The following is a 13,837-nucleotide window of genomic DNA, read 5'->3' as shown; positions in this document are numbered from 1 at the left end:
TGGGCAACTGGCTAATTCCATTCTAAGCTGAAAGCCTATTTTTAAACTCAGCAGTGTTGCTCTGTTGTAATACAAAGAGAATGAGCATTCTGTAAGCCTCTGATGATGTAAGGAACCAATTAAATGCTATGCATATTAAAATAATTTGTCGGTTTTAAGACTCTCAACGTGTTATCCAGAACTGCATTTGAACAGAAGAACATGTTACCACTTCAGTTAATGTAAATGGCATTCAACTTAAACTAGCAAACCTATACTGCAGCTAAGACTGTTCTCATAAATTTATATTCAGGTAGCTTCCTCTTGTTCTCCTTCCATACTGACAAAAAGGACACATTAACACTGAGAGACTTACCAAACGTTTCATGCTCTGTCTTAGTTAAATATTTCTTGCATACAAAAGGCAATCCAGATTCACATAAGTAACTTTGCCAGCCGTACTTCAATTTTGAATTAATCACCGCACAATGATTTTCGCTAAAACGGTCATCAGAGACATCTGCAAATGCATTTTTTTGAGAAGCATGCAATTACAAAAATTCAGTTCTTGTAAAATGGCGCTGTATTCTTATTGAACAAATGTATAATCAGCCCTGCACACCCAAACTTCTAGCAGTGTTACACCGACCCTATGGACAGCTGAACATTAACCACCACTTACACATATATGGCAATCTTTCCTTGCCTGCTGCTATCAGATGAGAGACTGAATCCAGTTCTGGTGTCAATGTTACATGTGCTGGAGGACAAACCTCAAAATGTAGCAAACCAAGTCTCAAAGCTCATGTTAATGTGCTACTGTTAATTACAGCCTGTTAATGTAAACAAATTAAAACTCCTTTCCTCCATGCAACCAGGTAGAACATAGTTTTTAAATATGCAGCTGGAATCTCAAAAATACCCTTAAAAGCAAATGACAGAAGGACTAAATCATTAATGCTTTGAATAAATGCATCTCCATGGATGCCACCCACATCCCTAGAAGGGGCTTTAGTTCATGAACATGAATAGATATGTCTACAAAAAGAGAGGTACACTGGTCCACTCTATTCACTTTTCAAACGAAGCTGTACAGCTCTCTTGTGCTGCAATTACAGAGAGCATGTAATTACACTGCTATAACAAATCCAAGAGGAACATCACGTACTTGCTCTCCAGTTCACAAACATCAATGGCGCTCCATCTGACCACTGCCAGCCAGTATCTTCCCCCAGCCTATTCAGGCCCGTCCAAAGCATGATGTCTGTGGCGTTTAACTGCCCTGAAACAGAAAAAATAAACAAAATGACACTTCACACATTCCCCATGTTTTAAAATATCTACGGGTATAGATATACTGTCCTGACTTGTTACAATCAGAATAAAACAATATTTCAGATCTGTCTCCAGAAGGCTCAGACTTATTTTTTTTCTGTCCTTAGAAAGTCTATTAGTTTGTTAATCAACACAGCTGAGGAGGAATAAACTCAAGAGGTCTGCATCCCTTCAAAAACTGCCCATCCTGCAAACCCTCCCCATATAAGCTCTTAGTGGCCTTAGATATTACATCTGTAACACCAGCTACAGAAACGCCAGCCTGTCTCAGCCTGCTGTCAGACACAAAACAAACAACTTCCAATCCCTCTACAGCCTGTATACATATCAAAAAGCTAATGAAATTATTTTAAAAACTTCCTGTTAGCTTATATCCTGCAATTGAAAACCAGCAATAACGGGAAGCAATGGGAAAGAAACCTGAAGCTGCCTTTCACAACGCGGTTTTTAGTGCCCGGTCCTTCGCTCAGTCCTCTTCACCAACACCAAAATAGCCACACAAGCAATGCCATCAGAGGACTATGCAGAACTGGTCTGAGACTTTCTGCATGAGGGACACCAACGAGCTTATCAAAGAAGGAATACCGTCTGTTTATAAAAACAAAGTTGTCTTTTCTTTTCCCTATAGAGGTAATTTATTTCAAGCCTGCAGAAATATTCTAGTCATTTAGATTTGGTGAAGTACAGTTTGCAAAGGAAACCTTGCAGGAATAAAATGACACTATGGTGCATTGCAGAGAAGGTAAACATCTGTATAATTTCCAAAAAACAAAAACAAACACCTAACGACCCACATGTCCATAACCACAGCTGCAAATATGAATAGAAGTCACCGTGCGAGCAGGAATTAAGACAATTACAGCCTCACATAACACATACCACTGCTTTTGAACTCGGTTTATTAAGGCTGTAACTTACCTTCATTCTTGCTTTGTCAGGTACTTAGGCATGCTATGTGACAAAGCCTTGCCAGCAGCAATGGGAGAGATGCAATACATAGGAAAGAATACAACCTTTTCACTGGTAAAATGGAAATCTAACCACAGGCTTCCTACGCAGTCCCCAGAGAAAGTCAAGCTGACCCACTTCCCAGAGGAGCGCAACATGTCCTCACAGTGGGAACAGAAGACTCCTGCTACAAAGTGCACTCTGCACCTTTCCAAAGGCTACAACAAAATTCAACAGCCTTCCAAGTCAGGATTCCCATGTGAACACACTAAGCATGTGCCTACACCCACTGTTAGTAGTGCGCTGTGCCTACTCACGGCTTAAATCACTGACGTAGCTCTGCTCTTCCAGGCTGGTGATGCTGAGCAGATCTCCTCCTTGCATCTGGCACGCAGCCCGTGCCTCATGCCATGACAGTACAGACGCCAGGTTGAACTGGTAGCAGAGGTGCGTGGTGGGGTTCTTCTTCCAAAAAGCATCGCAGCCGCTCTCTGCTCAGAAACAGATTCGTCACCAACAGCACAAGGCTACAAGCTAATCGGAAGTACAGCATCTTTAGAAATTTAATTAACGACAGTAGCATCTCAATGGAAGCATGATGATGAACTCCTCCAGTGTTCCTTTATTAAAGTATGTATGGAAATAGGACACTAACTGAATAAAACACTGCTCCATTTTTCAGGTGGTTGATAAATTCTCGGGAGCTCATCTGCAGCTGGTGGTGATTTTCATAGCTTGCATGAAGCCAAGAGAGCTACATTTTAATTCGCACCAGCTGATCATTTGTTCCTAAAGCTGGATGTTGGAACAGTCACGCTATAAGTGCCTCACCCAACTTGTGGAGGAGCAGTCACCTGGATCTCCTTCTACCCAGTACTCAAGAGATTAAAGCTATTCTAATTACAATATAGAAGCAGGGCTGAAAATACTTCTCATTATAATGGTTCCCTGGAAATTCCCACTATGAAATCACATTTCCAGCTGTTTATAACATGCTTTGGACCAGAGATCTGAGAGACAGCCTGAACAGGGACGGCTTTTCCAAACCACTTCTGCTGATAGAAGATATTTTTTACATATTTATGGAAGAAGCTACAAGTTGCTATTTATAATTTTAATATTCATGAATACCATACGTCCAAAATCTTTCAAAAAATATTTTCAAAAATATTGCTTCTAAGTGTTTTAGGTCCAAAACATAAGTGTCCAAGGACTGCCTGGAAGAAAAGGAATATAAAAGACGGAATGAAGTCAAAAGCATAATCTAACTTTGCAGGAGCAATCCTTCCTTTGCACGCTTCAGAGAAACCCCCTATGGATTGCTGGGGAGAGCAGAGACAGCCGTGGGTTAGCTGCAGGACAAGGTCAGTGGGTGGCACAGAGCAGTGAGCGCTTCACATCCTGTAGCTCACCTCCTGGAGTTGTGCTTTTGGGATGAGGACTTGGGTCTCCAAAGACCATACATGGTAGACTATAATAAAACCTGAAGTTTTCTCTTATTTAAGAGACATTCCCCTCTAACAGAAGTAATCTTGTATTCCAAAACAGAGTGCATCCTAGAATTATTCATAAGGATCACGGATACCGTAGGAGGCAGGTAGGGAGGGAGAAGCAACATCTTACCAGCATTTGGGCAAAACCCCCATTTTTCATCTTGATCATAGTAACTTGTTGTGGCACACCAGTCAAATTCCCTTCCATCTCTGGTACACTCATAATACCACTTGTTGTTATATTTAAATGGAAAAACGCATGGGAAACCAAAAGAATTTCCCAATAAGGTATATGTTTCTGTAATAAAAGAAAAGTAGAGACTAAAAGAACATATTCACTGAAACTCCCCCCCATATTTCATCATTTTTGGTTTTAACAGCAACAATAAAATAAAAATATCTATGGTTATTTGAATTCATAATTAATACCACAACATTGAGACAAGTATGAGAAGCATAACTGCAGTAAATAGAATTTGGAAATGTTAGTTTATGAAATTTATCACCATGAAACAAGGCACATTCCCATAACTTACTGCAACTAAAAAAATGATCAATTATCCTATATCCTATTATCCTGCACTTAAATTTGAGAACAACTACATAAAACTATAGTTAGCATAATCAGGACATGCTCAAATGCACGCTCTGTGTATTTCTTGTTTCCTAGCCTGTGATAGACAAGCAATTTAGCATAATTTCCTCTGCTCCTCCCACTCTTGTTTAAATGGATTTCTGATGTTTTTTCCATTCTTATTGTCATTCTATGGGAAAGGAAATATGAAAGACAAAGGAAAATTAAATAAACTTTTAAAAATATTTTTTATACCATGGGGAATAGTAATCTAAAGAACTGATGTTACGTACCTTTGTTGTCACATCAATTATTAGCTTATAAAATATTTAAAATGTTGCCCTGTTGTATTTTGAGTACTGAGAGAATCAAGTGCAACCCAAAGTTGTAAAAGATTTACCTCAGTATCTCCTTAACCTCAGAGCACATGCTTCTATGAAAGGTCAAAGAACCACAACCATACTTGGAATTAAACTGTTTGCCAAAGATCCCATGTTGATATGCTAAGATCAAAGTCCTTCAACTACAGAATAAGGACACGCTGCCAGTTTCCCAGAGATAATGGCTGGCTGCACACATGCAAAAAATGCAGTTTATAGATTGTAAATCCCCTTCAAAGCCTTCCAACAGATAATACAAATAAAATGGGTTAAAAGAAATCAAGTTTGCACCTCTGCGTGCTACCATGATGCTAGCTACAGAGGTTCAAGGGATTATCTCAGTTCTGAGAAGAAACAAAATTTGACAGCTACGTTCCTCTCACCCTAGTTAGACACACTTGTTTTGAAGGTAGGGACCCCTCCAGCCTGTTGGACTGACAGGTAGCTTGTATTTGCATGTGCATAAGCTGAAGTGGAAAGAAGGAAACAGAAACTGGAAGGGAAAGAAGCTTTGCCAAGACAGTCACTTATTTTCATCCTGAAACTCCCAGGTTGTTGCAGCTCTAGGACTAGACCAGATCTACCTCCATCTCCCTCAATGTACATAGCAAACTTTTAAGACTTCATGGTTTTAAATGTTTTCTGTCTGGTCTTAAGTATAAACTCTGCTAGGTTTTAGAGATGTTGGATGCTACCACGCTTCCATAGACAACGCAGCTCCCAGAGGAACCCCCTGGAGAGAGCAGAGGCCAAGCCCAGCTGCACCTACAGAGGAAACCACCAAGATCAAAGCTCCACAACCCAAATATGTGGAGACCAGAGCTCTGCAACCCCATAAAAACAGTTCAAATGGGGAGAATCAACCGCTCCAGCCTGAGACATGCTATGCAAACATTAAGCCATTCTTCTAAAGAAATGCTGAAGGAGAGGCTGAGGAAGGGGTCAAGGTGCAGCCTGACTGGCTGTTCGTGGAAAATGGGTTTATCTTCATCCTTTTTCCTGGAAAACTGTTAAGGTTTGCAGGTCTGGTTCCTGACTTAAATTCCTATGCCTTGACTAGCTGTACAACAGGATTAATCAAAAGCCTGATTTCTGCTCCAAAGTTTGGCATGTTCAGAGTCCAGGTGCTGAATGTTGCAAACGTTTGGATAATGCACACTGAGATTGCAGGCTGACCGTCAGTAATCTGAATTCCAAATCCTTCTTTATCTCTCTTTGGGTTTACTTGACAATGAGAGCTGTGGGACTGCAAATACTTAGTTCAGCTTTTAATTTTATAGACCATTTGGAAGGGGCAAGGATTCACAAGGACACTAGGGCCTTTTGGGGGGCCCATTTAACAGATGAGGAGAAAAATTAATTGTGCAGTGTACTCAATTCAATTATCGCCTATTAAAAAAATAATCAGACCTTCCTTAAAAAACAACTTCTGAAAATTTTTCCTTTATACATTTCTATGACAAATTTGATTTTTACCTTGGAAAGGATGTTCACAAAGGTCTTCATCATAGGACATGTACTGTGTCCATTGATAATTAGAATTTTTTTTGGCAACAATATGTTTGCTGTTTTCAACAGCTAATTTGTACTCTGATACACCAACCAACGCTCTTCCATCACAATTCCACCATAGTGAGTATTGAGTTGAATCACATTCAAGCATAGTCAATGGCTGTTCTGGTCTACTGATGTTCAGTCCTAGACAGGCACTTCTGCCTATATTGAAAAGCCGACGATTGGATACCCATTTCCATAGCACGTATTTGGAGAGTTGACTGCAGTCTTCCAGAACAAGGCCAGCTGGATCCACCTTGATGCACAAGTTGGAGCCTGAACTTTGTATAATAAATATCCCCTTATCTGTATGGGGGAAAAAAAAAGAAAACCCTCTCAGTTTGCAGAATGCTACAGATGATGAAATAGTATTGTAAGACATGTTTTAGCTATTTATGAAGAAAACTGAAAATATCCATCAGAATATCTGACACTTCAAAAATAAGAATACTTGTCTAAATTTACTGCCAACAAAGTTTGTAACATGTGGACCATCTGACAGATCACTGTGAGATTAGGCAGTATTTCTCAAGTTGGTCATCCAAAAAACATCAGTCACATTTGAAGAATTAAAGCATCATTCACCAAGAAATACTACATAATGTGGTACAGGTTTAAGTGTTACAGCAAGTCATATTGAGAGCTGTAAAATAATTCTCTGTAAGGGACTGGAGATTCCAATTAAAGGCTAAAAAGTTTAAGTCTGAAATTGCCATATTCTCTGACATTTTCAAGCCTCACTCTCTGCAACTATAGAGGCAGAAAATGTGTCTTGCATTGTATGTATGATACAGGAAAGGTAGGATTTATCTCAATCCAAGAGCTGGTGGTCAAGAGTTAAAGCATGCCTTAACTACTGGATGCATATTGTTGAGCTATAGATGACTGCCCTGGCTGGACCACAGCAGACGTGGGAAGGTTAGCCTGATGTCCCAGCTTTCTTGGAATTGTGTACAAATTCACTGAACAATGTGACATCACACTATAAGCATGTGAAAAAAATCAGCTGTTTAACGCCTTGGGAACAAATGTCTAACTGTGCATATAGACTGAAAAAATTAGAGGGGCTAAGGAAATCAGCAAAATAAAACCTGTAACGGCTTGGCTATTTCATTTATTCTGAAATCCAGTGATGATTAACCCATGGAGTTCCTCTCACATTATAGGTGAGATACTTATTTTATGTCTCGGGAGATTATTCCCTGAAAACCTGATTAGCATTTCCATTTTGCCATGAAATTTTGCAATACTAATTTCTACCACGTGTGCTTTCTATCTGTAATTCACTACCCCTAACATCCTGACGAAGTAACAATAACAAAAAGATACTCCAAATCTAGAGTACGAGATGCAGAAGCCCACCCAGATGCTGTGTCAGGGTTCAGCACCTATGTTTTAGGTGTAGCTCTCCAAAAGAAAGCCTTCAGCCAGCAGTGCTGCGTGACAGGCTGAAGACCAGCTCATCATCACATGGCACACACAAGCGGCCCAGGCAAGATACAGGTTACAGAGAGGAGTTTGGTTACAGGTCCTGCACAGAACCTGCTAGTGGCCAGACATACAGCGAGGACAGAAGTCCCCCTGCAAGCTGTAACTCTGGGATCGGGTGCTGTTTGCCATGTGGCTAAGGTTGTCTGTAGCTCATGATGGTGCAGGAGCGTGGGCAAGCCTTTCTGACTGACAGCAGGCAGGAACAAGCCTGCTGCATGTAATTGCATTTCCAAGCACCTGGCAGCGGCCTGGCTTTAAGTCCTTAACTCTCTGGGGGCAGAGCAAGCCTCCTAAAGGAGCTTCCTATGCTCCTTTAGCCCATCACATCTCTACAGCCCTCCGACCACGAGCTCACTGGAACACCATCACTCTGTGACAGACACCCAGCAGGGGACTTCGCTTTCGAGTTTTCTGTGAAGCTGTGCAGCTTGTGCTTCCTTCTTCTTACCCATCCCAGCCCTCCATGGGCCACACAGTCTATCTACAAGCACAGACTACAAGGTCAGACAGGGTTTCTGCTTCTCATGCTAGGGGAGGGCTTTCCTACAGCAGTCTTATCTTGGCTGGCCAAGAAACTACGTTGTTAATTTACTAGATAAGTAGAAGCTGTGATGTTGTTAGCACCAGTAAACACTGATTAATGAGGTTAATTCACCATGGTACCGGGATTCACACTTAAAGTTCTAATACAAGTTCCCAATTTATCTCCACTTGCACCCGTGGTGCCTCCCATGTAACAGCATGAGCAACAACGAGAAACAACTCAGAGGTGAAGGGGTCTCTGCCTTCATGAAACGCATCCGAATGCCTTTATCCGTAAGGCTCTTAAGAGCTGCGATGACTGCAGAGGAAAGATAAGAGTCTTAATGAGGTGGGAAAGGACACACCCGGAGCGGCACCAAGCCCACGCCACACGGGATTCCTGTGCCCACGACCCTTCGGGTGAAGAACCACGAGGCGCTCCATGAGCTTGCACACCCCAGAGGGGCCAAGGAGAAGATCCTAAACCCTGCTCTGAAGGATCTGACAGGGTGGAGGGAGCCCTTTGGGAACATCCCCCTTCTCCTGACGTCCAGGCCCCTCCGTACAAGGGCAAGGTGACACCAAGCAAAGTGCCAGAAGCGAAGCTGTAAGTGCCGAGAGCTGTCCGGGTTCCTGTTTACTTAGGTTCGCCACTACAAATAATGTATAACAGAGCTAGGAGAGCAAGATTTTTTCTCTTCCTTCCTCTTCACCTCCCATTTCCTTCCCACCCACCCCTGTCCCCAAAAAACAGCAGTGAGAACTGCTTAAGTGTCAGTAAGGAAAACAGCTGGAACTTATCGGGCGCGAGGAAAACCCCTCGGCACGACCTCCGGGACCAGGTGCGAGGACAGCAAGGCGTGTGCTCGGGCACTGCCCTGGGCCCCTCGCTCCCGCGGGCCGCCCTGAGGAGGGCACGGCGAAGCCCGGGGGCTTCCTCCGCAAGAAGGGACAGGACCGGGAAGGAGGCGAAATATTCGTGTGTCCCCCCCCCACGCACACCTCACCGGGGACGCCAGCTGAAGAAGCCCCTCCCCGCCCCGCCGTATCCCCCCCCCCCCCCCCGCCGCCCCGGGACCCCCACTCACTCCGCAGGGCGGGCACCTCGTCGGGGCTGAGGGCGGCGGCGCCCCGCGGCGGGCTGCGGCCGCCGAGCAGCAGCAGGCAACACGCCAGGAGCCGCAGCCGCACGCCCAGCATCGCCTCGGCTCGGCCCGGCCCGGCCCGGCGCTCACCCGCTCCTCTCCACGCCAGGGGCCAGGCCCCGCCGAGCCCGGCCCCGGGGAGGGCGGAGGAGCGACCCCACCCCGCGGAGGGCGGGAGAAGCGCCGGGCGTGAGGGGGGAGCGCGGCAGCCGCCCGCGGAGCTTCTCCGGCCCCGGAGCCCCCCCCTCGGGCCCGCTGCGGAGGCGCCTTCGGGCCGGCTGCCCAGGCCGCGGCCGTGGGCTGAGGCGGCCAAAAAGAGCCACACGCGCCTCCTTTGCAGTCCCTAAGCGCTTTCTGGAGTCTGCTTTCCAGTCCGCTTTTCCTAAAAAGAGGCGAGTGACACAAAGATGCTGGAGGCAGGAAAACATCGACAGCGCAGCTCGTGTTCGTCGCCTTGTTGCTCCATCGCTGCATGTCCTCACACAAACTTTTACAGAGACTTGGTTTTTAGCTAGGTCAGCATGTCAACTCAAGGCACTTTACTTTTTTGGCATGGGGAAAAGTAATTTCCTTCTTCCCTCTTGTACATCGCTGTCCTTAGGTCAAGGAAGGATTCATAGGAAGTCCCCCCCTTTGGGGACAGTTTCAGTCTTACGGAAGCTATGAATAGCGAGTGGAAAGGCGAAAGCAGAAGCTCTGGGTTTTAAGATAGAGTAGCTTTACTGGAATCCACATCACAGTTTGGTTTTAATCAGTGTGGGCATGTTTCTGCATTGTTCTTCATTCATAGCAGGCAAATAAGTATCTACATTTATATATAAATGTATAAGCGTAAAGCATACAGTGCCAAAGCAGAGCCGAAACGACTGGCCTCTGTTGCCCCATGCCCACTTCAGTTACGGTACAGGGACAGGAACAGAAACCGCCGGGCCTGGGGGAGCTCCAGACGGGTAGTTTGGTAGAAAGTATTGAGAAATGAGGGAAGCCCAACACTTACAAAGAAGCAGATGAGTGGAGGGTTTTCTCCCTGTTTTACAGATGATAAAAATATCTGGCAGAGAAGAACAAGCAGCAGAAAACATCTCTGAACAAGCTGTCCTAGAAGTGACCTGACTTCAGAAGACCGAAGGGCTCTAACTCTCAAGAAAATGTAATGTGACCCCCAGGAGAACTGCAGCCTTCAGAGAATTTCAGATTTTGAGAGAGAAGCTTGTTACCGAGCTGTTTTTGAAAAATTGGCCACTCTGAACTGTCTAAATCTCTTCAGGAGCGTTGGCTACTATTTTGAGTCCTGAGCTCTGGAAAACCTGCCGCTGACTCTCACAGTGCATTTGCACTCCTACATTTGAAGAAAACAGTGCCAGAGAGCAAAAACAGGGCTGCTCCAAGCTATGGGGAGCACTGCCACAGGTGGATTTTTCTGCTCATTTCACTAAGACTGAAATAAGCATGTTCCGATTACAGATATCTAACAATGGACTTATCAAAAATATTTATGTAAATATTTTACTGAATATGAGTTAGCAACTTAATAGTTCTGAGTAGCTTTACTTCCTCTTTTTCTTTATTATTCACATTTTCCTCTTTGACTAAACAATTCTTTGCTGTCGTGGGTATATTCTGTTCTTACTAAACCATTAAATTCTTTCTAGTGCGGCTGCATTATACTGGCCTCTGTATTTATAGCTAAGCTGTACTAGCTGCCTTACAGTAATGAGACATCTTTGCTGGCATAGTGCTGGCAACATGGTTAGCAACATTTTCTGAAGCAAACTTGATGACAGTTTGTATTATTTTGCAAAGTAAATTGTAAATTTATTTATTCTACGCTTTCCTTCAAGGCATTCATTGTAGTGATTTGGCTTTTATTTCCTTTTCTGTCTGGAACTCTCTTTTTAAAAAAGTATTTGCATCTTCATTTCTGAATTGATGATCTATTTTCTATATCTATTTTCTGTTTGGACACCTATAGATGCACTTGTCTGAGTTCCTCTGCCTTCACTATTTAGGTATTCTGCATACGTGTTCTATATCTCCCGGTACCTTTTCTTAGCAATTAACTCAGCCTTCTGTATGAGGCCCATACACATCCACAAATACAAGCCCTTGTCAAATTCACACTAATTCAATTTTCTCAGACTTGTTGCTTCTGCTAACCTCAGGTCAGTATACTTGAGATATACATGACTGCCATCAAGGCATATATAGGCAGCCTCCTGTTGTTAGTACTGCTAGAGTGAAATCAATGTTGGAATAAGACTAAAAATTTTTGCAAAGATCTGATACAAAGGAGTAGTTAGTGTGTTCCCAAGAAGAGCTAGTAACAGTAGACTTAATTACTAAACAGACCTGTGACATTTTGACAATACCAAAACCCACACCTACTGTAATCAAGAATCTACACATTACACTTCTTAAACAAACTAATAAAAATCATCATATAACTGCTTAGCAGACATTTTAGAATAAATAAAAATCCCATAAACCCTTCACAACTTTTGTTTTGTGGTTTAAAACATACCTGAGAGACTGATAGTTTTCTCCGTGTTCTTTGATCATATGCAAGTGGGCCTGTAGGCGCAAACCATTCTAGATTTGCTTGACCAGTTTGTGTCTTCACACCATGCTAACCACTTCCTTAAGCAGATCCCTCCCCCCTTTCATTTTATCAGAAAAATGCTTCATAAATCAGGGTAGCAGGGAATAAGCAGGTTCCTCTAGAACAAAAATGGGAGTGGACGCTGATTTTGACAGTGAGCTACAGAGAATACTGTTCTTTATCAGCTCCAGGCAAGCGGATGCCTTCAGGCCCAAGTCCTTCAGCCTGTGTTCCCCCCACACCTGCAGGGCCATGCTGTCCCGCCAAAAAGCTGGGGTGGTTTGGCAGCACAACAGGACCTGGCTGAAACTCAAACCTGCAGCTGCTGCCCTCCAGCTGCCACCACACCACAGGCCTCTTGCCAGGCCTCACTGCCCCGCCGTGCATCCTGCTGATTTAATGGTGTCTGACACAGGAGCGTGGCGGAGTTTGGGCTTGGTTTGGTCTAAACTGGAGGTGATGGAAGCCACAGTGTACTAAGAGACCAAAAATGTCTACTTGGGAAGGATAGACAGCCTCTAGCAACGTGCCATCAGTCTAATACCCCAAAACACACTGGGTGTGACATTCAGAACGAGGATAAGTGCTGGCAGGAATGCCAGGACACAAGGCGTACCCGGTGCTAACACTGGCATGACTTTACAGGCTGGCAGAGGGTGTGCCCCTGAAGCATGTACACTCTTTCCCAGAAGAGCTTATCTTTTTTCCAGCCGTGCATGCACATTTAGACTGAGAGAAATCCTACAGGTAGTGCAAAAGAATGTCCACGCTCTTTGGAGAATATGCACACAGAGAAACCCAAATTAATTATACTTTGCCTCTTTCCTTTAACCAATTTGTTTTCAGGTGAAAAAAAAATACATTAGCTATCTTACTTTGCACTCAATAAAAATGCATATACATTTATATTTTTCTTCTCTTATTTATTTATTTATTGTGGTAAATCCGATATGTGGTCAGTCTCATATCTGAGGATTTAAGAACTTGGATTTAAGAAAGTCTGGAAACCAGGACTCCCATTGGCTTTACACAGTGGTAGAATATGTCTTCGCTACTTTATATAATTATATTTTGTATTATATCTACAGACATGCACACATAAGAGTATGCACCAGGGAAACACTTGTTAACATTTCTGGTGTTTTCTCTAAACTTTATGCTGGTAAGAAAGCAGAAAATGAAATTATTTTTCCTTTGCATTCTCCCATACACAAACTGAAAAAATAAAGACAAGAAATGTAACTTCATTGGTAAAATCCAAAGCTCTTTAGCTACTGCTCATTTCAGGTAGGAGGAGAATAACATTTGCTGGTGGATTGTTTTCTTGTGAAAGACCTGGACACATTATGCAGAATAGCATCATATTTCTGCAGGGAATTCTGTTCACTGTAATGAGACTTGAGTTTATCATCAGGTGCAAACGCGCAGTCAAAATACTTAAATGCCTGAATTGAAATAGACTCTGGTTATGAGTCATGGAAAGGCTCTAACAACTTTATAACCAATGGGAATGACTTGCCACCGATGCTATTAAACCAGTCAGTTCAGGTATCTTGGCCTTTGATATGGAGAAAGACAGAGGAGTTCTGTTATTCATCTTTCTTTATCTCTTTAGAATCTCACCATGCAAGGATTCAAAATTTAATCTAAATTAATTAAATTGGTAGCCGTACAGAAAATAACAAACTAAATTAAACATGTTCAGACACTCCTGTCCTTACCTTGGAATACAGATTAACTAAGACCAGTTCAATTCAAAATGGATGTTGTCTACACAGTTTTCATGGGAATTAGCCAACCCTCATTAAATTCCTAGA

General features: G+C 43.1%; 1 protein-coding gene and 1 long non-coding RNA gene across 2 annotated transcripts in view; one reads left to right on the top strand and one right to left on the bottom strand.

Annotated features, from left to right (window-relative positions):
* Positions 1 to 10,315, bottom strand: part of PLA2R1 (phospholipase A2 receptor 1) — a 42,210-nt gene extending 31,895 nt beyond the window's left edge. The window contains exons 1-6 of the mRNA XM_080601163.1: positions 9,365 to 10,315; positions 6,186 to 6,569; positions 3,886 to 4,053; positions 2,580 to 2,753; positions 1,148 to 1,261; positions 356 to 499 (exon numbers count right to left, since the gene is read on the bottom strand). Coding sequence (XP_080457289.1) covers positions 356 to 499; positions 1,148 to 1,261; positions 2,580 to 2,753; positions 3,886 to 4,053; positions 6,186 to 6,569; positions 9,365 to 9,476 — 1,096 coding nt within the window. The 5' untranslated portion in view covers positions 9,477 to 10,315. The remainder of the gene's footprint in view (positions 1 to 355; positions 500 to 1,147; positions 1,262 to 2,579; positions 2,754 to 3,885; positions 4,054 to 6,185; positions 6,570 to 9,364) is intronic.
* LOC308198590 lies at positions 6,566 to 12,042 on the top strand. The gene is made up of 2 exons (XR_013954034.1): positions 6,566 to 9,118; positions 10,460 to 12,042. It is a non-coding gene; the product is annotated as an uncharacterized lncRNA (long non-coding RNA).
* Positions 12,043 to 13,837: the final 1,795 nt, after the last annotated feature.

This window comes from Anser brachyrhynchus (assembly GCF_964034855.1).
Source record: "Anser brachyrhynchus genome assembly, chromosome: 7".
Lineage (NCBI taxonomy): Eukaryota > Metazoa > Chordata > Aves > Anseriformes > Anatidae > Anser > Anser brachyrhynchus.
This window is presented reverse-complemented; position numbering and strand designations above follow the sequence as displayed.